The 21,702-nt window shown below is 45.1% G+C and overlaps 1 protein-coding gene across 1 annotated transcript; it reads right to left on the bottom strand.

Moving 5' to 3' along the window:
• Nucleotides 1–421: 421 nt before the first annotated feature.
• znf622 (zinc finger protein 622) lies at nucleotides 422–19,252 on the bottom strand. Its single transcript, XM_033014844.1, has 7 exons — nucleotides 19,146–19,252; nucleotides 14,193–14,804; nucleotides 11,193–11,438; nucleotides 8,441–8,603; nucleotides 4,215–4,324; nucleotides 2,469–2,612; nucleotides 422–833 (listed from the first exon to the last, which is right to left on the bottom strand). Exons 1-7 carry the CDS (start codon nucleotides 19,195–19,197, stop codon nucleotides 700–702), a joined length of 1,461 nt encoding a protein of 486 aa, XP_032870735.1. The 5' UTR covers nucleotides 19,198–19,252; the 3' UTR covers nucleotides 422–699.
• Between the last annotated feature and the right edge of the window lie 2,450 nt (nucleotides 19,253–21,702).

The following is a 21,702-nucleotide window of genomic DNA, read 5'->3' as shown; positions in this document are numbered from 1 at the left end:
CCCCGTACACTAACACTATACTACACACACTAGGGACAATTTACATTTATACCAAGCCAAATCAACCTACAAATCTGTACATCTTTGGAGTATGGGATGAAACTGGAGCACGTGGAGAAAACCCCACGCGGTCACGAACTCCGTACAGACAGCACCCGTAGTCAGTATCGAACCAGGATCTCTGGTGCTATAAAGCAGCAACTCTACCGCTGAGCCACTGTGCTGCCCGAGGTTAGACTGAACAAAACCTCTACCACTAACAAGGTCTAAATGCTCATACTATTGAGGTGAAAGATACCAAAAGGAGAGATCACAATTCAAGCTTTTCCATTATCTAAAGAAAAAATGGAACTGAAATCAGATGATTAGCTCAGTTATTGCTGTGATGGTCCAGATGGTATAAAGCCAAAATTATGGCACATGGAATGCCGAAGATTTATTTTGGAGCAAAATTAAGTTTAATTACATTAAGCAGCGTGTGGTACAATACTCATGTTTTAAGGCAATGCTTTGATGCTTTACAATTTCCAATGTTTTAATATTAACCTGAAAGAGACATTTGGAGAAGCAAAATGAACCCCCACCCTCCTACCCAAAATACAACTGAAAGTCAGCAAGAAAATCAGTCCCCCGTTATTGATGTTGCTTTTTGGTTTACATCATTGCCAGGTACACACTGAGAACTACAGTCCACAGTTTCTAAAACAGAATTTGTTGTCTAAAGTGCATCTGCTTTGTTTTGTTGTTGGCCATTCCTGTCTTCAACATCCACTTGGATTTCATTCTTTGCACGTACTGCATGTCTTTCTCCTTTCTCTGCGATGCTGCTTTAGCTAGTAAAGAAAGAAATAACAGCCGGCCACATAAACCATCAGAGATTATTACACTACAATTCAGAAAGTCAATTTGTCTCTATTGAAAAAAATTAAATTGAGGTAAGTTATCGTGTCTAAGCAGCTGAAAGTTGTTTCCGACAGGAATATAGTATAGTTTAGAGACACAGCACGGAGAAAGGCCCCAGGGTTCAATGTGTTCTCGCCGACCAGCGATCACCCATACACTGGCACTAACCCACACACTAGGAACCATTGGCAATCTTTACTGATGCCAATTAACCTACAAACCTGTACATCTGGAATTCTCTGCCTCAGAGGGCGGTGGAGGCCGGTTCTCTGGATACTTTCAAGAGAGAGCTAGATACGGCTCGTAAAGATAGCAGTCAGGGGATATGGGGAAAAGGCAGGAACGGGGTACTGATTGGGTAATATCAGCCATGATCACATTGAATGGCGGTGCTGGCTCGAAAGACCAAATGGCCTACTCCTGCACCTATTGTCTTTTGAGTGTGGGAGGAAACCGGATCACCCGGGGAACAAGGGAGAACGTACAAACTCCGTACAGACAGCACCTGTAGTCAGGATTGAACCTGGGTCTCTGGCGCTGTAAGGCAGCAACTCTACTGCTGTGCCACCGTGCTGCCCAATATAAATAATATTAGAGTTTAAACTGAGATGGTAGACACTGTTCGGCCCATTACAGATACTGACCTCCCCACCCTGGTATAGCTTCCAAGATGGCATCAACCCAGGTGACTGCGTGCTGGCCACAAAAGCAGATCTACAATCGCTCCACACTTTTGAATTTATATTCCTACATCAACATTTACTACTTTCAGACTTTACTGGCTTTATCTTGCACAAAACGTTATTCCCTTATCATGTATCTGTACACTGTGGATGGCTTGATTGTAGTCATTTATTGTCTTTCCGTTGCTTGGTTGACACGAAACAAAAGCTTTTCACTGTACCTCGGTACGCGAGACAATAAACTAAACTGAATCAAAGGGATGTACACGAGGCACAGGCTCAAATAGGCAGCCAGCATCAGAGACGCACACCTCATAGGCCACACACTCATTTCACTCCTGCCTTTGGGAAGGTGGTAATTTACATCTAACATCATGAATAGGTATAAAACCCCCTGACCACCAGGTTCAAGGTAGCTTCTCACCATCAACCAGCAGGCTCCCGTACACCACGCAATACTAACCTCAATTAAGGATTTCTATAAACTGTCTTTGATTGCACTAAGGACTTTTTGAGGGTTTTTTTTGCACTGTGCGCACTAGTAGAGTTGCTGCCTCACAGCACCAGAGACCTGGGTTCGAGCCTAACTACGGGTGCTGTCTGTATGGAGTTTGTACGTTCTCCCTGTGACGGGTGAGTTTTCTCCGGGTGCTCCGGTTTCCTCCCACACTCCAAAGACGTGCTGACTTGTAGGTTAACTAGCCCAGGATATTGCCCCTAGTGCGTAGAATAGAATTATTGTAAGGGGTGATCGCTGGTCGGTGTGAACTCAGTGGGCCGAAGGACCCTTTCCAGGCTGTATCTCTAAACTAAACAAAAGACTTTAAGGCTGAGTAAGGTAACAGATTGAAGTTACTGCACTGAAGATATCAAGACACTTACCAAGCTCACTTGTCCAACCCAGGGCTTTGTATTGCTGTAGCAATTTGCCCATCACACGATGAGTTCCAGTCACAGCCACTGCTCTAGAGATGCCAAAATGTTGCCTATAGTATCGCATCAGTGACCGGTGACCAATTCTTGCACCTGAGATTCAATATAGTAGAAAAAAGTTAAACCAGTGGCAAATTAATATTTTAATACGAAAGATAGACACACAGCGCTGGAGTAACTTAATGGGTCAGGCAACATCTCTGGAGAACATGAATAGGTGACGTTTCAGAGTGCTGGAGTAACTCAGCAGGTTAGGCAGCATTTTTGGAGAAAAAGGATGGATGACGTTTCAGGTCAGAACCCAATTTCAGACCTGACACAAAACGTCACCTATCCTTGTTCTCCAGAGATGCTGCCTGACCCGCTGAGTTCATAAGATCATGTGATAGGAAAAGAATTAGGCCATTCAGCCCAATTCAATCATGGCTGATCTATCTCTCCCTCCTAATCCCATTCTCCTGCCTTCTCACTATAACCTCTGATACCTGTACTAATCAAGAATCTATCTCTGCCTTAAAAATATCCACTGACTTGGCCTCCACAGCCTTCCGTGGCAAAGAATTCCACTGACTAAAGAAATTCCTCTTCATCTCCTTCCTAATAGAACGTTCTTTAATTACCTCTAGTCCTCGATTCTCCCACTAATGGAAACATCTTCTCCACAAAGATTTTAATATAATGCACTGAGTAAATTTGAATTATGATGTTTTGATATTTTGCAGTTGTACCATTTACCCTCTTTCTCCCCCCCCCCCTCGTAATTTAATTTTTTTTTTAAATTGCAAGGTTAGCCCCAAGCAAACTATTTAAATCAAATTAACAACATTGTTTTACACCAGTGCGTTTCAAATTTTTAATTCAAATGCAATACTACCCTGATTTAAACACAGCGCTGGGGGATCTCAGTGGGTCCGGCAGCATCTGTTGATTGGCCCTGACCCGCAATGTCACCTGTCCATTTCCTCCAGTGATGCTGTCTGACCCACTGAATTCCCCCAGCATCTGAAGTTTCTTGTGCCTCTAATATTGCTCTGATCTTGTACTTTAGACACACATATGGAAACAGGCCCTTGGGCCAACCGAATCCGCGCTGACCAGCAATCACCTCCGTACACTAACACTATCCCACACTAAGGACAATTTAGTTCTTACCACAGCCAATTAACCTCCAAACCTGTACGTCTGTGGAGTGTGGGTGGAATCCGGAGCACCCGGGGAAAACCCACGCAGGCACAGGGATAACAGACAAACTGCACCCATAGTCAGCATTGAACCCGGGTCTCTGGCACTGTCAGGCAGCACCTCTACCGCCGTGCTGCCCCGGCCCTAGTGGGTATATGGAACGAGCTGCCAGAGGAACAGATCCTTGGACAAGCACTTGGACTGTAGGGCAGCAGCTCTACCAAAATTCTGTGCTGTATAGCTCTATGACTCTATGTGTAGGAAGGAACTGCAGATGCTGGTTTACACCAAAGATAGACACAAAAAGCTGGAGTAACTCAGTGGGACAGGCAGCATCTCTAGAGAGAAGGAATGAGTGATGTTTCGGGTCGAGACCCTTCTTCAGTCCAAAGAGGTTCTTTAGTCAGCCTGCCCCGCTGAGTTACTCCAGCTTTTTGTGACATATCTTTAGCTGCATGACACTAGGTGTACAAAGAACATCTCAGTGAAGGGACATCTTGACTTTGTACTAACCAGAAGGAAGTACAAGCTCCATTGTTTCTTCATTGTATTCCAGATTCTTGCTAGGAACCTCTGTGGTTTTCTTTTCAACATCTTCTCCATTGTGATCGGGATAACTTTCACTAAGGGAAAAAAAAAATCAAAAACATTTACAAAGGACTAGCTGTGTACTCTCTTGAGATAGACGCAAAGCACTGGAGTACCTCAGCAAGTCGGGCAGCATCTCTGGATAAAAAGGATGGGTGACATTTCAGGTTGCAACCCTTGTTCAGACTGAAAGTAGAGGTGGGGGAGGGATGAACTGGAGGCAAGAAAAGGCCAGAAGAAATCAGGGGCGGCAACAGATGACCTCAGGAAGGATGGTGTCCATAATGGCCCATTGTTGGCTGGGGAAGGCATGTAGGAGGGATACAAGGAAGCAAACTGTGGAACTGGTAGGATGTCTAGAATGGAGGATGGGAAGGCAAGAGAGGAGGGACGGGAATGCAGGTTACTTGAAAATAGAGAAATCAATATTCATACAGCTGGATTGTACGTTGCCCAAGCAAAATATGAGGTGCTGTTCCTCCAATTTGCGTGAGGCCTCACTTTGACAGTGGAGGAGGCTCAGGACAGAAAGGTCAATATGGGAAGGGGAATTCAAATGTCTGGCAACCAGGAGATCTCGTAGGCCAAGGCGGACTGAGAGCAAGTGTTCAAAAATTCCCCTGTGCCTGTTCCATCATCCAACAAGATTGCTATTGTGACTTGTCTCAACCACTGAGTTCAGTGGAATTCCACTATGAGGATTGCTCCAAATTTCTACCATTGTTCGTGTGCAAAGTGCTTTGTAATTTTAATTCTGGAAGACATGGTTCTAATTGAAAGCTTTAGCCTTCGTACCATTCCCCATTGGGAAGGATAGGATTTAACTCGCAATGCAGAAGGATGAGGGGTGATCTTATAGAGAGGAATAGATCGGGTGGATGCACAGCATCTTGTACCAAGAGTGGGGGATTCAAGACCTAGTGGACATAAATTTAAGGTGAGAGGAGAAAGGTTTAATTGGAACCCGAGGGTCAACTTTTTCCACAGCGGTGGAGATATGGAACGAGCTGCCAGAGGAGGTAGTTGAGGCAGGTACTATAAACATTTAAAAGACATTTGGACAGGCACATGGAAAGGAAAGGTTTAGAGAGATCTTGGGCAAAATCAGGCAGATGGGACTAGTGTAGTTGGGGCATTTTGCTTCATCTACCCTAGATGGGACTAGCGCAGATGGAGCATATGTAAACATATCCTGTAGTCAATACAGCATGGCCGAAGGGCCTGTTTCCATGCTGTGTGACTCTATGACTGTATATACCTGCAGTGCTGCTGCAAGTAAGAATTTCATGGTTCAGTTTCGGGACATATGACAATAAAACACTCTCGACTTGACTAATGAATTTCTGACTATTTGCCACTTCATGACAATGTCTTGTGCAGCGTGTCGCGTACATTTCAAACCCTGAAATGCCTGTCCAACACAGAGGATATATGGGGATGGATTTCAACTGTTATAAAACACTTGTTACTTGTGACTCATGGACGATAACAATATTATAACAACATTTGAAACACATTTGCACAGGTACATGGACAGGAAAGGTTTAGAGGTAAATGGTAGCTTAGATGGGGCAACTTGGTCGGCACGGATGAGTATCTCATTGGAGATATGGAAAGCTGGAAATTAGGGCAGCAGGACGTTACAGTGGTAGAGTTGCTGCCTTACAGCGCCAGAGACCCGGGTTCAATCCAAACAATGGTGCTGTCTGTACGGAGTTTGTACGTTCACCCCGGGCCCAAATAGTTTTTTCATAGAAACATAGAAAATAGATGCAGGAGTAGGCCATTCGGCCCTTCGAGCCTGCACCGCCATTCAATATGATCATGGCTGATCATCCAACTCAGTATCCCGTACCTGCCTTCTCTCCATACCCCCTGATCCCTTTAGCCACAAGGACCACATCTAACTCCCTCTTAAATATAGCCAATGAACTGGCCTCAACTACCTTCTGTGGCAGAGAGTTCCAGAGATTCACCACTCTCTCTGTGAAAAATGTTTTTCTCATCTCGGTCCTAAAGGATTTCCCCTCTATCCTTAAGCTGTGACCCCTTGTCCTGGACTTCCCCAACATCGGGAACAATCTTCCTGCATCTAGCCTGTCCAACCCCTTAAGAATTCTGTAAGTTTCTATAAGATCTCCCCTCAATCTCCTAACTTCTAGCGAGTACAAGCCGAGTCTATCCAGTCTTTCTTCATATGAAAGTCCTGACATCCCAGGAATCAGTCTGATGAACCTTCTCTGCACTCCCTCTATGACAAGAATGTCCTTCCTCAGATTTGGAGACCAAAACTGTACGCAATACTCCAGGTGTGGTCTCACCAAGACCCTGTACCACTCCAGTAGAACTTCCCTGCTCCTATACTCAAATCCTTTTGCTATGAATGCTAACATACCATTCGCTTTCTTCACTGCCTGCTGCACCTGCATGCCTACTTTCAATGACTGGTGTACCATGACACCCAAGTCTCGTTGCATCTCCCCTTTTCCTAATCGGCCACCATTTAGATAATAGTCTGCTTTCCTGTTTTTGCCACCAAAGTGGATAACCTCACATTTATCCACATTATACTGCATCTGCCATGCATTTGCCCACTCACCCAGTCTATCCAAGTCACCTTGCAGTCTCCTAGCATCCTCCTCACAGCTAACACTGCCCCCCAGCTTCGTGTCATCCACAAACTTGGAGATGTTGCATTCAATTCCCTCGTCCAAATCATTAATATATATTGTAAATAGCTGGGATCTCAGCACTGAGCCTTGCAGTACCCCACTAGTCACTGCCTGCCATTCTGAAAAGGACCCGTTTACTCCTACTCTTTGCTTCCTGTTTGCCAGGCAGTTCTCTATCCACATCAATACTGAACCCCCAATACCGTGTGCTTTAAGTTTGTATACTAATCTCTTATGTGGGACCATGTCAAAAGCCTTCTGAAAGTCCAGATATAACACATCCACTGGTTCTCCCCTATCCACTCTACTAGTTACATCCTCGAAAAATTCTATAAGATTTGTCAGACATGATTTACCTTTCGTAAATCCATGCTGACTTTGTCCAATGATTTCACCACTTTCCAAATGTGCTGCTATCCCATCTTTAATAACTGACTCTAGCAGTTTCCCCACTACCGATGTTAGACTAACTGGTCTATAATTCCCATTTTTCTCTCTCCCTCCTTTTTTTTAAAGTGGGGTTACATTAGCTACCCTCCAATCCTCAGGAACCACTCCAGAATCTAAAGAGTTTTGAAAAATGATCACTAATACATCCACTATTTCTGGAGCTACTTCCTTAAGTACTCTGGGATGCAGCCTATCTGGCCCTGGGGATTTATCGGCCTTTAATCCATTCAATTTACCTAACACCTCTTCCCGGCTAACCTGGATTTCACTCAGTTCCTCCATCTCATTTGACCCGCGGTCCCTGCTATTTCCGGCAGATTATTTATGTCTTCCTTAGTGAAGACGGAACCAAAGTAGTTATTCAATTGGTTCGCCATGTCCTTGTTCCCCATGATCAATTCACCCGTTTCTGACTGCAAGGGACCTACATTTGTTTTAACTAATCTCTTTCTCTTCACATATCTATAAAAACTTTTGCAGACAGTTTTTATGTTCCCTGCCAGTTTTCTTTCATAATCTATTTCCCTTTCCTAATTAAGCCCTTTGTCCTCCTCTGCAAGTCACCGAATTTCTCCCAATCCTCTGGTAGGCTGCTTTTTCTGGCTAATTTGTACGCTTCATCTTTTGCTTTGATACTATCCCTGATTTCCCTTGTTATCCACGGATGCACTACCTTCCCTGATCTATTCTTTTGCCCCCTGGATCTCTGGTTTCCTCCCACACTCCAAGGACTTGTAGGTTATATTGGCTTAGTAAAATTGTAAATTATCCCTAGTGTGTAGGAGAGCGTTAGTGTACGGGGATCGCTGGTCGGCACCGACTCGGTGGGCTGACGGACCTGTTTCCGCGCTGTATCTCCAAACGACACTAAACTTGGGCACTGAAAAATAACGTGATTTGTGCAGCATTCCTTCAAACTGTACAGTTATTAGCCCCAAACAACCTGATTGTATATGTGCTTCTGCCAAAAGCAGCAGCATTTTCTGCTGCACCTAACTACATAATATCCCAAAGCCCAAAATGTATTACCTGAAATCATAAAAGTCTGCAAATTCAACGGCAGCATCTCCGTCTGTGAACAGCTTACAATGACTGCTGTCAGCCATGTGAGCCTGCACTGCTTCCAGTGAGTAAAAGGACCGACCCTTCTCATTGCACCACAGGCAGATATTTCCCACAGCAACTTTTTCCCCTGCACCAAAAATAAAAGTACACATCACCAGCAGTCGGCCACCCAGTGTAGCATGTAAAAAGGACACAGTGCTGTGGTAACTCAGCGGGTCAGGCAGCATCTGCGGAGAACATGGATTGGTGAAGGTTCACAGAGTGCTGGGGTAACTCAGCGAGTCAGGCAGTATCTGTGGAGAACATGGATAGGTGACGTTTCACAGAGTGCTGGGGTAACTTAGCGAGTCAGGCAGCATCTGTGGAGAACATGGATAGGTGACGTTTCACAGAGTGCTGGGATAACTCAGCGGGTCAGGCAGCATCTTTGGAGAACATGGATAGGTGATGTTTCGGGTCGGGACCCTTCTTCAGACTGAGTCTTGACCCTAAACATCACCAATTCATGTTCATAAGTGCCATTCGATGATGGCTGATCTATTTTCCCCCCTCACAAACCAATTCTCCTCCTCCCACGAACCTTTGACACCCTAAGCTGGAAAATGTTCTCCAGAGATTCTGACTGATCCACTGAGTTACTACAGCACTGTCTTTTTTTTGTAAACCAGCACCTGCAGTTCCTTGTTTCCACAATGCAGTATGCATCCCATCCCAAAACCCATTGGATCTCAACTAGTCTCAATGTTTGGAATCAAATGACTTCTAAAAGATAAACAGCTTCAGAATTGAAGACAAAGTGCTGACCTGCTGACTTTAGTCTAACTGGGCATCACGTTCGGCACAGACATTGTGGGATGAAGGGTGTGTTCCTGTGCTGTCCGGTTCTATATCTATGTCATGTGGTGCATGAGAATAAATTATAAGTCTAAAGAAGGGTTCCCACCCAAAACATCACCTCTTCTCCAGAGATGCTGCCGGATCTGCTCTGTTCCTCCAGCAATTTGTATGTCTTGGGTATAAACCCGCATCTGTACATCCTTCCCACCCAAATTAATTTGGCTTGTACTCGCTAGAATTCGGCTTGTACTCGCTATAATTTAGAAGATTGAGGGGGGATCTTATAGAAACTTACAAAATTCTTAAGGAGTTGGACAGGCTAGATGCAGGAAGATTGTTCCCGATGTTGGGGAAGTCCAGAACAAGGGGTCACAGTTTAAGGATAAGGGGGAAATCTTTTAGGACCGAGATGAGAAAAACATTTTTCACACAGAGCGGTGAATCTCTGGAATTCTCTACCACAGAAGGTAGTTGAGGCCAGTTCATTGGCTATATTTAAGAGGGAGTTAGATGTGGCCCTTATGGCTAAAGGGATCAGGGGGTACGGAGAGAAGGCAGGTACGGGATACTGAGTTGGATGATCAGCCATGATCATATTGAATGGCGGTGCAGGCTCGAAGGGCCGAATGGCCTACTCCTGCACCTATTTTCTATGTTTCTAATTACAGCTGCTCCTCTACCTACCATGGGGTTACTTTCCGATAAACTCATCGTAAATCGAAAATATCATAAGTCGCAAACTCATTTAATACAATGTGATCACGAGACTGGAAGTGACCTGCAGCTCGCAGCTGTTGCCCAATGTTTGCCGATCGTAAAGTCTAAATATCGTAAGTCGAAGCATGGTAAATCGGGGATCATCTGTATAAGCCCTGCTTAAGGTCCCTTTAGAGGCAATCGGTAGCAGCTAATTACTGCTCAACAAGTCTCCGTCACGGATATAACTGAAGGTGACATTTCGGCAACATTGTGGAGAGAAATGAGTGGCAAATCTGCAGCTTGTCATGTTGAAGTCAGACACAAAAAGCTGGAGTAACTCAGCGGGTCAGACAGCTTCTCTGAAGAAAAAGGAATAGGTGACGTTTCGGGTCGAGACCCTTCTTCACCCGAAACCTCACCTATTCCTTTTCACCAGAGATGCTGCCTGACCCGCTGAGTTACTCCAGCTTTTTGTGTCTATCTTTGGTTTAAACCAGTATCTGCAGTTCCTTCCAACACATTAAGTCACATTGTACTACCCTCTGGATCACGTGGACTCAATGTACCATGAGACACAGCCTTTCAACAATGCAATTTTAATTGTGTCAGCTCATTCCACACCTGTTCTGATGTTCATCAGCAACATTTTTCCACTAGTGGGAGAGTCTAGGACCAGAGACCTCATAGTAAAGGCAGGTAGACAAAAATGCTGGAGAAACTCAGCAGGTGAGGCAGCATCTATAGATGCTGCCTCACCTGCTGAGTTTCTTCAGAATTTTTGTCTATCTTCAATTTTCCAGCATCTGCAGTTCCTTCTTAAACATCATAGTAAAGGGACATACTTTTAGAATGGAGATGAGGAGGAATTTCTTTAGCCAGAGGGAGTTGAATCTGTGGAATACTGCCACAGATGGCTGTGGAGGCCAAGTCAATGGATACTTTTAAGGCAGAGGTCCTGGATTAGTACGGGTGTGAAGGGCTACGGGGCGAGGGGAAGAGAAGGGTTGAGAAAGGGAGATCAGTCTGAATCGAAGTGCAGAGCAGACTTGATGGGCCGCAAGGCTTATTTCTGCTCTTGCATCTTATGGTCCTGTGACATTCTAAATAATTTTGCTCGTCTTGCAACACCCTTGTCAATGGTTGGTGAATTTACAGTATCTCGGAAACTTGTGGTACTTACCCAGATATTTTATCAGCCCCCGCAGATCCACTAGAAATTCCACGTCAGGTATAAAGAAACTGTGGGACTTGGTCATGTGATTTATATTTCTTAACACAGTCCGCGAGTGGTGTGAGCAGAACAAGCAGTCTGTGACTGGAAAGGCAGCAGTCGGGGAGTCTGCCCTCGGCCCTTCAGCTTTGCTCTCATCTTCTTCTTCTGCTTCATCTTCCATCTCATCGGCTGTGTCCAAATCCTCCCACTCAACTGGTGGAAAGTGTGAAGAGCAAAGTTAGTTGTAATCCAGAGACATAGCAGTGCAGATGCTGGTTAACAAAAAATGGACTGAGTGCTGGAGTAACTCAGCGGGTCAGGCAGCATCTCTGGAGAACATGAATAGGTGACGTTTCACAGAGTGCTGGAGTAACTCAGCAGCTCATAGAAACATAGAAAATAGGTGCAGGAGTAGGCCATTCGGCCCTTCGAGCCTGCACCGCCATTCAATATGATCATGGCTGGTCATCCAGATCAGGCAGCATCTGTGGAGAACATGGATAGGTGACGTTTCACAGAGTGCTGGAGTAACTCAGCGGGTCAGACAACATCTCTGGAGAACATGGACAGGTGACGTTTCACAGAGTGCTGGAGTAACTCAGCGGGTCAGGCAGTATCTTTGGAGAACATGGATAGGTGACGTTTTGGGTCAGGGCACTTCTTCAGACTGGTAGGGCCTATCCATTTTCTCCACAGATGCTGCCTGACCTGCCTAATCACTCCAGCATGTCCCTTTTAGTTATAATTTAAATACTTTGCCAAAGCAGCATAATATGTATTTACAGTTTGAATGTCAAAATGTTAGAACGGGCACCAAATGGGCAAACCCACACACAGGAAAACCACACAATCTGATTGTGCTGCACTGCTTAAACTCAGTGGAGGCCTGATTTCAGCTGCTCCCTTTACTGGAAAATTTACTGTTAGGAATTAAATGTGCATAGGGGTATCATCAAAAGGAATAAAACTCAATTGCTTGAAAATAGAGTTACAAGAGTCTGGGTGGCACAGCAGTAGAGTTGCTGCCTTACAGCACCAGAGACCTGGGACAATTGACAACTTTTCACTGAAGTCAATTAACCTACAAACCTGTTCGTCTTCGGTGTGTGGGAAGAAAACCGGAACACCCAGAGAAAATCCACGTAGGTCACCGGGAGAACGTACAAACTCGTAGCACCCGTAGTCAGGATCGAACCCGGGTCTCTGGTGCTGTAAGGCAGCGACTCTACCGCTGTGCCACCTTGCTGGCCAAGTTGCCGTTCAGATTCCCATTATATCTTTCTACACTCACCTTATACCCCCTGGTTCTCGATTCCCCAACTCTGGTCTTAGCCTGCTCAACCTCTCCCTATAGCTCAGGCCCGCATGACCTGGTAACACCCTTGTAAATCCTTGTACAAATGTAGCATGACATCCCAACCTTTATTCTCAATGTATGCAGGAAGGAACTGCAGATGCTGGTTTATACCAAAGATAAACGCAAAATGCTGGAGTACCCAGCAGGTCAGGCAGTATCTCTGGAGAAAAATTGATAACGTTTTGGGTCGGAACCCTTCTTCAGACTCAATACTTTGACTGATGAGGGCCAATGTACCAAAGGATTTCTTGACCACCCTATATAACTGTGAAGCCACTTTCAAGGAACCATGTACCTGCACTCCTAGATCCCACTGTTCTACAACACTCCCCAGAGCCTTGCCACTCACTGTGTAGATCCTACCTTGGTTTGGTTTCCCACAATAAAACACCTCACACTTCTCTGTAGTCCATCAACCATTCCTCAGCCTACCTGCCCAACAGATCAAGATCCTGCTGCAATTTTGGACACCTATCCACAATAGCACTCACTTTAGTGTCATCTGCAAACTTACTAATCAACCCTTGTACGTTCTCATCTAAATCATTGACGTAGATGATAAACAGTAACGGGCCGAGCTCCGAATCCTGAGGCACACGCCTCCAGTCTGAAAAACAATCTTCCACCATCACCCTCTGCTTCCCCCCATGAAGCTAATTTTCTATCCAGTCAGCTATGTTTTCTTGGATCCCATGCAATTTAACCTTCTAGAGCAACCTACCATATTGGACCTTGTCAAATGCCGTGCTGAAATCCATACATACAATGCTTACAGCTCTGGCCTCATCAATCTTTTTGGTCACATCTTCAGATCTCTCACATAGAAAACCATGCAGACTATCTCTAATCAGTCCTAGTCCTTCTAAATGCATGTATATCGTATCCCTTAGAATACTCTCCTTTCCCTCAGATAAGAACTCTCCCCAAAGTTTGAAGGGTGCTGGATCATCTGTCACACTGTTTATTAGAGATATAGCGTCAGACAGCATGGGAATAGGTCCTTCAGCCCAACTTGGCCACAACATGCCCATCCAAGCCCTTCCCGTTTGCTGTTCACCATATCCCTCAACCCTTTCTCTCCATGTACCTGTCCAAATGTCTTTTAAATGTTCATGTTCATAAGTGATAGAAGCAGAATTAGGCCATTTGGCCCATCAAGTCCACTCTGCCATTCAATCATGGCTGATCTATCTCTCCCTCTCAACCCCAATTTCCTGCCTTCTCCCCATAACCCCTGGCACCCGTACTGATCAAGAATCTATCTACCTCTGCCACTGACTTGGCCTCCACAGCCTTCTGTGGCAAAGAATTCCACAGATTCCTCTGACTAAAGAAATTTCTCCTCATCGCCTTTCTAAAGGAACGTCCAAGAATTCTGAGGCTGTGACCTCTGGTCCTAGACTCTCCCACTAATAGAAACATCCTGCTGTTATAGTACCTGCCTCAACTACCTTCTCTGGCAGCTAGTTCCATATACCCACCAGCCTCTGTGTGAAAAAGTTGCCCCTCAGGTTCCTATTAAATCTTCCTCACCTCCCCTCTCACCCTCGCCTTCATTTTGCCATCTGCAGGCTGCTAAGGATAAAAGAGGCTTATTTACAGTCACTCACCATCGCCTGCATCTTCCTCTTCCATCACCACGTCCTGCTCCTCATCCTCCGAGGATTCGTCCGATCCCAATTTCTTGGCTTGCTGCTCCAGCCAAAGTAAGCGGGGTGGTTTGTCGGGCCTTTTCTTGCTTACTTTTGCTTGAGTGTCGCCTGGTGTTGGGTTAAGGGTCCTCTTCTTGGCCGAGGGGGAAAGCTGGGCCTTCACTGCCTGCTGGATGGCTCGATTCATCGCGTCCTTGTCCATCCTCTCCTCACTCAATCCCTTCTCCAGATTTTTGGTGTTGAGCCTCTCCAGCTCCTTGCTGGCGATGCCGGCAGCCTTCTTTTCCGCGTCGAGGTGCTTCTTCGATTTCAAGTGGTTGCCGTAGGCATTGTAGGTGGCAAACCTCTTGTCACAGGCGGCACATACTGTCGCCGTCCCCTTGCTCTGCTCCTCCACTGCCACTCGCTGGGCCAGCACCCGCTCCTGGAAGTTCTCCGCCGTCACCGGCGGCATGTCCGCCACCTTACGCTTCAGGTTGTACCTGTGCCAGTCCGTCTTGTAATGCGACCTCTGGATCTCCGTGTCAGCGAACGCCACGCGGCACGTTATGCAGGTGTAGGAAGACATCGCTTGAACGGAAACAGTTAAAAGTTAGTACAGCCAGGGGAAAAGAATCAATCCCAATCTCATATTGTCACTATATCAATCGGAGAACTCTCACTGATGAGAGACAAAATCCTGGAGTAAGTTAACTCAGTGGATCTGGCAGCATCTCTGGAAAAACGAGTAGCTTACATTTATTGTATAAGGCATATTGCTAGAGCTAGAGTAACACAGCAGGTCGAGCAGCAGCTATAGAGGGAATAGATTCAGGGGCAGTTTTTCCCCCAGCAGTTATCAAGCAATGGAACCATCCTATCAACAACTAGAGAACAGTCCTGAGCTACCATCTACATCATTGGAGACTCTGGGACTATCTTTATTTGGACTTTACTGAACTTTATCTTGCACTAAACGTTATTCCCTTTATCATGTATTACACTGTGAACGGCTCGATTGTAATCAAGTATAGTCTTTCCACTGACTGGATAGCACGCAACAAAAGATTTCCACTGTACCTCGGTACACGTGACAATAAACTAAAACTGAAGGGTCCCGACCCAAAACAACACCTGTTCATTCCCTCCACAGATGCTACCTTACCTGCTGAGTTACCCAGCATTTTGTGTCTGTCAGACAGCATCTCTGGAGAAAAGGAATAGGTGACATTTCGGGTCAAGACCCCTTTTCAGGCTCAGACAAGGGAAAGGGAAAGGGAAACGAGAGATTATAAGGGTCTCGACCCGAAACGTCACCTATTCCTTCGCTCCATAGATGCTGCCTGCCCCGCTGAGTTTCTCCAGCATTTTTGTTTACCTTCGAGAGATATAGACGATGATAGGTAACAAATGAAAGATATGCAAAAAGTAACGATGATCAAGGGAACGGTCCACATGCGAGGGCCTCATCTATGATGGAAGAGGGGAACCCCCGTTCCCTAATGAATGAGGATATCTCGGATGTCCTGGTATGGAACACCTTATCTTGGGCACAGATTTCATTGGGCATAGACGGAGGGATTGGGAGTAGAGGGATAGCAGGTGTGGAAAGAAGTGTAGTCTAGATAGTTGTGGGAGTCAGTGGGTTTATAATAGACGTGAGTCGATAGTCTATCCCCTGTGATGGAGATGGCGAGATCAAGAAAGGGGAGGGTGGTGTCAGAGATGGTCCAAGTGAATTTGAGTAAAGGATGGAATTTGGTGGTGAAGTTAATAAAGTCAGTGAGTTCTGCATGGGTGCAGGAGGTAGCACCAATGCAGTCGTCAATGTAACGGAGACAGAGTTCAGGGATAGGGCCCTCTTGCTGCAACACAACAGAAGGTGTGAACTCATATAAGGACGAGACCAAACATAGACTGAGTTATCGTTTCGGTCAGGCTGCCTGGGCCTGGGCCTACCTGATCTCCCGGTTGATAAACACTAATTCCCCCTTCCATTCCCACACTGACCTTTCTGTCCTAGGACTCCTACACTGTCAATAGTGAGGCCAAACACATATTAGAGGAACAGCACCTCATATTTCACTTGGCCAGCTTACACCCCCAAGGGTATGATAATTGATTTCTCTAACTTCAACCCTTGCTTTCCCTCTCTCTCCCTGCATCCCTCCCCCACCCAAGTTGTGCCAACTTCAAAGTCTTCTTAGGTACACAAAAATGCTGGAGAAACTCAGCGGGTGAGGCAGCATCTTTGGAGCGAAGGAAACGGGCGACATTTCAGGTCGAAACCCTTCTTCCATACACATAACAATGGAATGTTCTTTTGATCATAGTTGCTTTTTATCTTTCTTTCATTCATTTGTTCTATATCAGCATCTATATCTCTAGCTTTCCTATCCCCGGACTCTAGTCTGAAGGGTCTAGACGGGTGCCAAAGGTGATGGGGAGAAGGCAGGAGACTGGGTGTGTGGAGAGAGAGATAGATCAGCCACGATTGAATGGCAGAGTAGACTTGATGGGCCAAATGGTCTAATTCTGCCCCTATCACTTATGAGTCTGGATCGGGATGTAGTACGCTGAAAAGCTCCAGGTAGAGCGTCACTCAGCACTATGATGGTGTTGGTCGTGCTAGTCGAGATGGAGATGCTTTTGGAGTCAGTGCATCTTTGTATGTGTTGACGTTTTGGACCTTATGAAAATGTCCCAATTCCTTCTCTCCAGAGATGCTGCCTGACCCGTTGAGTTACTCCAGCACTCTGTGTCTTTCAGCATATTGCAGCATCTGCAGTTATTTTCATATATATATTATGCATATATATTAAGTCCTCCCTCCACCACCTCCAGTTTTAATTCCATTTGGAATATTTTGGAGGACCAAGAAACCAAGAACTGCATATTAAATATGAAAAACTGCAGACAATGCAGTACGCACACAGTATACACACATCAACACATATGAATACATACAAACACACACACACATATACAGCTATACACATACACATGCACATACACACACACACATATATACACACACACATATAGGGTGGTTGCACGAAAGGTCACTGGGTCATAGGGCTCGACGCACGGAGCCGCTAAATCCAACTGGAAGGCATCCGTCACTTCCGGTATATGTTATTAATGCTAGAAACGCGTACTTTCCTACCTGTTAAAAAACGCCAAAATGTTGAATTTTTGCGCTGAAAAAAATTGTGGGAGTCGGGGTGTGAGAGACATGTACCCACCTTTAGAATTCCAAACGTGAAGCGAAATGAAGGTATAGAGAAGCGAGAACTGAAGGGACTACAGCAGCTAAAGTGCTTGGTAAACAATGAAAATATTGGGAATTATCGCATTTGCTCACTGCATTTCATCAAGTAAGGCATTATTTGTGTTTTTTCTTGATTCCTTTGGCATCTAAAAATTCTCAGAAGTTATAAATCTGGCTGTAAATTTTTCTTCAGATGCGTTTTCATTTTGTATGTAAAAACCCACGTGAACCATGAGCGATTTAAAAAAATTACAGCCAGATTAATCACTTCAGAAACTTTTTAGGTGCCAAAGGAATCAAGAAAAAACACAAATAATGCCTTAGTTGATGAAATGCAGTGAGCAAACGGCCAATGTTCGCCAAGCACTCTGGCTGTTGTTGTCCCTTCAGCTCTCGCTTCTATCTGCCGTCATTTCTCCTCACTTTTGGAATTCTGAAGTAGGCTAAATGTCTCACATGCTTATCCCGAATTCCATAATTATTTACAGCGCAAAAATTGACAATTTCAGCGGGTTTTAACGGGCCCGCTACGCTGGAAACAACAATGGTAAGTGCCTATCTGCAGTTCATGGCGTGTAATCCATTTGGAGTAGCGTAGCAACAGCACGGGTCATGGGTCGTGACCCGACTGCCGTGAAACCTCCCTGTACACACACACAGATACACACACATACATGCACACAATTATACACACACACATATACACAATTATACACACACACACTAGAGAGACAAGGAGACACACACACACAGAGAGACAAGGAGACACACACAACACAGAGAGACAAGGAGACACACACACACACAGAGACAAGGAGACACACACACACACACAGAGACAAGGAGACACACACACACACAGACAAGAGACACACACACACACAGAGACAAGGAGACACACACACACACAGAGACAAGGAGAAACACACACACACAGAGACAAGGAGACACACACACACACAGAGACAAGTAGACACACACACAGAGAGAGACAAGAGAACACACACACACACATATACACAATTATACACACACACATATATACAATGATACACACACATATATATACAATTATACACACACACATATATATACAATTATACACACACACATATATATACAATTATACACACACACATATATATACAATTATACACACACACACATATATACAATTATACACACACACACACATATACACAATTATACACACACACATATATACAATTATACACACACACATATATATACAATTATACACACACACACATATATATACAATTATACACACACACATATACACAATTATACACACACACATATATATACAATTATACACACACATACATGCACACAATTATACACACACACACATATATACAATTATACACACACACACATATATATATATATAAACAAACATTAATAGTGCAGAAAGATAAAACATGAGCAAGGGGTGAGCACACGAGTGGGCCTCGACCCGAGACGTCACCATTCCTTCCCTCCACAGGCGCTGCCCGTCCCGCTAACATCAGCATTTAGTTGGTGTCTACACTAGTCGTGGCCGCTCCCCGTCTATTGCCGGCGCGGCGCGGCCCGAGGTCCCTGCGCAAAGTCGCCGCGTCGGGCCTAGCCTCACCGCAAGGAGCGGACGCACTTACCGTTCACCGCCGCCATTACCCCGATGCTGGACTCCACCCTCCCCGCCCACATACCACGTGACCGCTGACGTCACCCGCCTCTCCACCGAACCACGTGGCCTCAGCTCCCCCACTGAACCACGTGGCCTCAGCTCCCCCACTGAACCACGTGGCCTCAGCTCCCCCACTGAACCACGTGGCCTCAGCTCCCCCACTGAACCACGTGGCCTCAGCTCCCCACCGAACCACGTGCCCTCAGCTCCACCTCCACCACTGCCCCACGTGACCGTCATCCCCCGCCACATAACCACGTTACGTCATCTGACCGCCCCTGCCCCACGTGATCTCACAGACAACAGCAAAGATCCTCCAGCGAGCAAGATAGTCGACTCCTGCTAACTCCAATGGTCTGACGTGTAGTACACAACGGAGCGGCCATTTCAGTAACCCGGCCCGACTTTGTGTATCCATCTCGCAGCGTTGCGGGGGAACAGTTTGTGTGTGTGATGTAGTGTTAGATTCATGATTCATAATTCTGTTAATTCACAATTCTGTTATTTTTCGTTAATGATTAATATTTTAATAAATTAGAATTCTGTTAATTTTTTGAATGTTTTTTTAAATTTTCTTTTGTAAAAGGCTCATGTGCTGTGTTTGAGTTGATGTTTGTATTAAACTTGCACTCTGTAATTCATCTAATCACACTGTTCACAACTGCAGTATTTGGTAAAATAATAGCAATATCAAGATTCCAGTTGCTCTGCTCTTGGAATGTTCCTTAATGTTTTTGGTCTTCCCAACAGTAAGTAAGTAGTAAGTAAACTTTATTTCAATCAACTCGCGTTGAAACCAAAGTGCTTTACCCAGAGAGTGGAATGAGATCTGTCTGTAATGGTGGGGTTACCTAAATGAAGTATTTAACAAAATAAAATTTGTTTTGAGCAAGATTAACAAATGATGTATAACTTAAGGATGATTTTATTCAGCGACCATACAACTGATTAGATTGTGTAGGAAAGAACACACATACATGAATGTGATATAACACATACATAGATATTTCTCCAGATTTTTATATATAACTAGACCAAGTGCAGACCCGTTGGGTCTGTTCCCCCAACGTGCGGTTGCGGGAAGGGGGGGGCAGCATGCGGTGTCACACACACTAACTACCTCCCCCCACCGCACACATGCTAACTACCCCCTTGATATTATATTAATATTATTAATTTGCCCTTTTACCCCATAACGGCCCTATCTACTGACGCATAGCCCCCAACACAGAACAGGGAGGAGTCAGAGAGCCAAATGCCAGCGCGCGTCGGGGGGGGGGGGGGGGGGGGGGGGGGGGTGTTGACGTAACTCGGCCTCGGGACGCCCACAGCCGTTGATAACTGCCAGCTGACGACAGCCCTTTAAAGCCACTAAGGCGAGACACGTTCGCCCAGGCGGTACAGTGGGTCGAGGATACCACGCCTTTAAGGACAGTTATTTGTTCAGATTCAAGTTTAGCAATAAAGAGTTTACAGCACAGCCATTCAGACAGTAGACCAGACATTTTGATTGAAATACAACAAACACTATTCAGAATTCAAATGATGGGGCTTACAGTCATATTTTTATGGGTACCAGCACACATTGGCATTAGAGGAAACGAAATGGCAGATAAGGTAGCAAAAGAGGTAACAAAAAGAAGTAAGATTGATTTAAGTATTAACATAGGTAAAACTGAAATCAAAGACATTATTAAGCAAAGACTGAAGGAAAGATGGCAAAAGCAATGGGAGGAAGAGCGGAAAGGACGGTGGTTCTACAGAGTCCAGAGGAAAGTGGGAGAAATGAGATGTGCAGGAAAAAACAGAAAAGAGGAGACAGTAATTTCAAGAATTAGATTTGGACACACTGGTCTGAACAGTACACTTTTTATAATAGGCAAGCATAATACAGGCAGATGTGAATACTGTGGGCAAGAAGAGACAATAGAGCATGTCATTATACATTGTGAGAGGTATGAGGAAGAAAGAAGACAAATGAGTGAACGATTCAGAAAAGAAAAAGTACAATTTGATTTAATAGATATTTTACAAAAGAATTCATATAAGTGCTATCAAATCCTATTGCTTTTTCTCAGGGTAACCAATTTGTTCGGAATGATATAGGTTATTAGTATATAAGTTATAATGTTATTTGATCCACACTCCATACCAGTTGGTGGCGGTAATGCACTAAAAAGTTGTTTGCCAACCGCCAAAAAAAAATACATAGAAGAAGAAAAAGCAGACGTTCGCCCAGGAGCGGGCGTTGACAGCAAAGAAGCACCGGCTTCTGATTCTGGAAACCCCACAGCTGGAATGAGCGCGCAGGGGATGGGAGGGGCGCGCAGGCAGGCGGGCGGGGCTTCGCCAGCTGTGAGGAGAAAGTTCAGCGGTAGCGGAACGGAGATGCAGAACTTATGAGGAGAAATTCAACGCGTGAGGAGTCGCTGCCCCGAGATCTGTAGAACAAAGAAGCTACAGCGGAACGCAGCTGTTCTGCAGAACTTTCTCGATATTTCTGCGCCTTTAATCCACAGCGGCGG

This window comes from Amblyraja radiata, chromosome 2 (assembly GCF_010909765.2).
Source record: "Amblyraja radiata isolate CabotCenter1 chromosome 2, sAmbRad1.1.pri, whole genome shotgun sequence".
NCBI classification, from domain to species: Eukaryota; Metazoa; Chordata; class Chondrichthyes; order Rajiformes; family Rajidae; genus Amblyraja; species Amblyraja radiata.
Note: the sequence above shows the minus strand (reverse complement) of the source record. Positions and strands in the feature narration are given on the sequence as shown.

What these genes read in the sequence shown, in the direction of transcription:
- znf622 (XM_033014844.1), bottom strand. Translation starts at nt 19,197, where the DNA reads ATGTGGGCGGGGAGGGTGGAGTCCAGCATCGGGGTAATGGCGGCGGTG. An exon ending in GGGGCTGATAAAATATCTGG is followed by an intron (nt 8,604 to 11,192) that starts GTAAGTACCACA and finishes TTTTTGGTGCAG; the next exon opens with GGGAAAAAGTTGCTGTGGGA. An exon ending in GGGTTGGACAAGTGAGCTTG is followed by an intron (nt 834 to 2,468) that starts GTAAGTGTCTTG and finishes TTTCTTTACTAG; the next exon opens with CTAAAGCAGCATCGCAGAGA.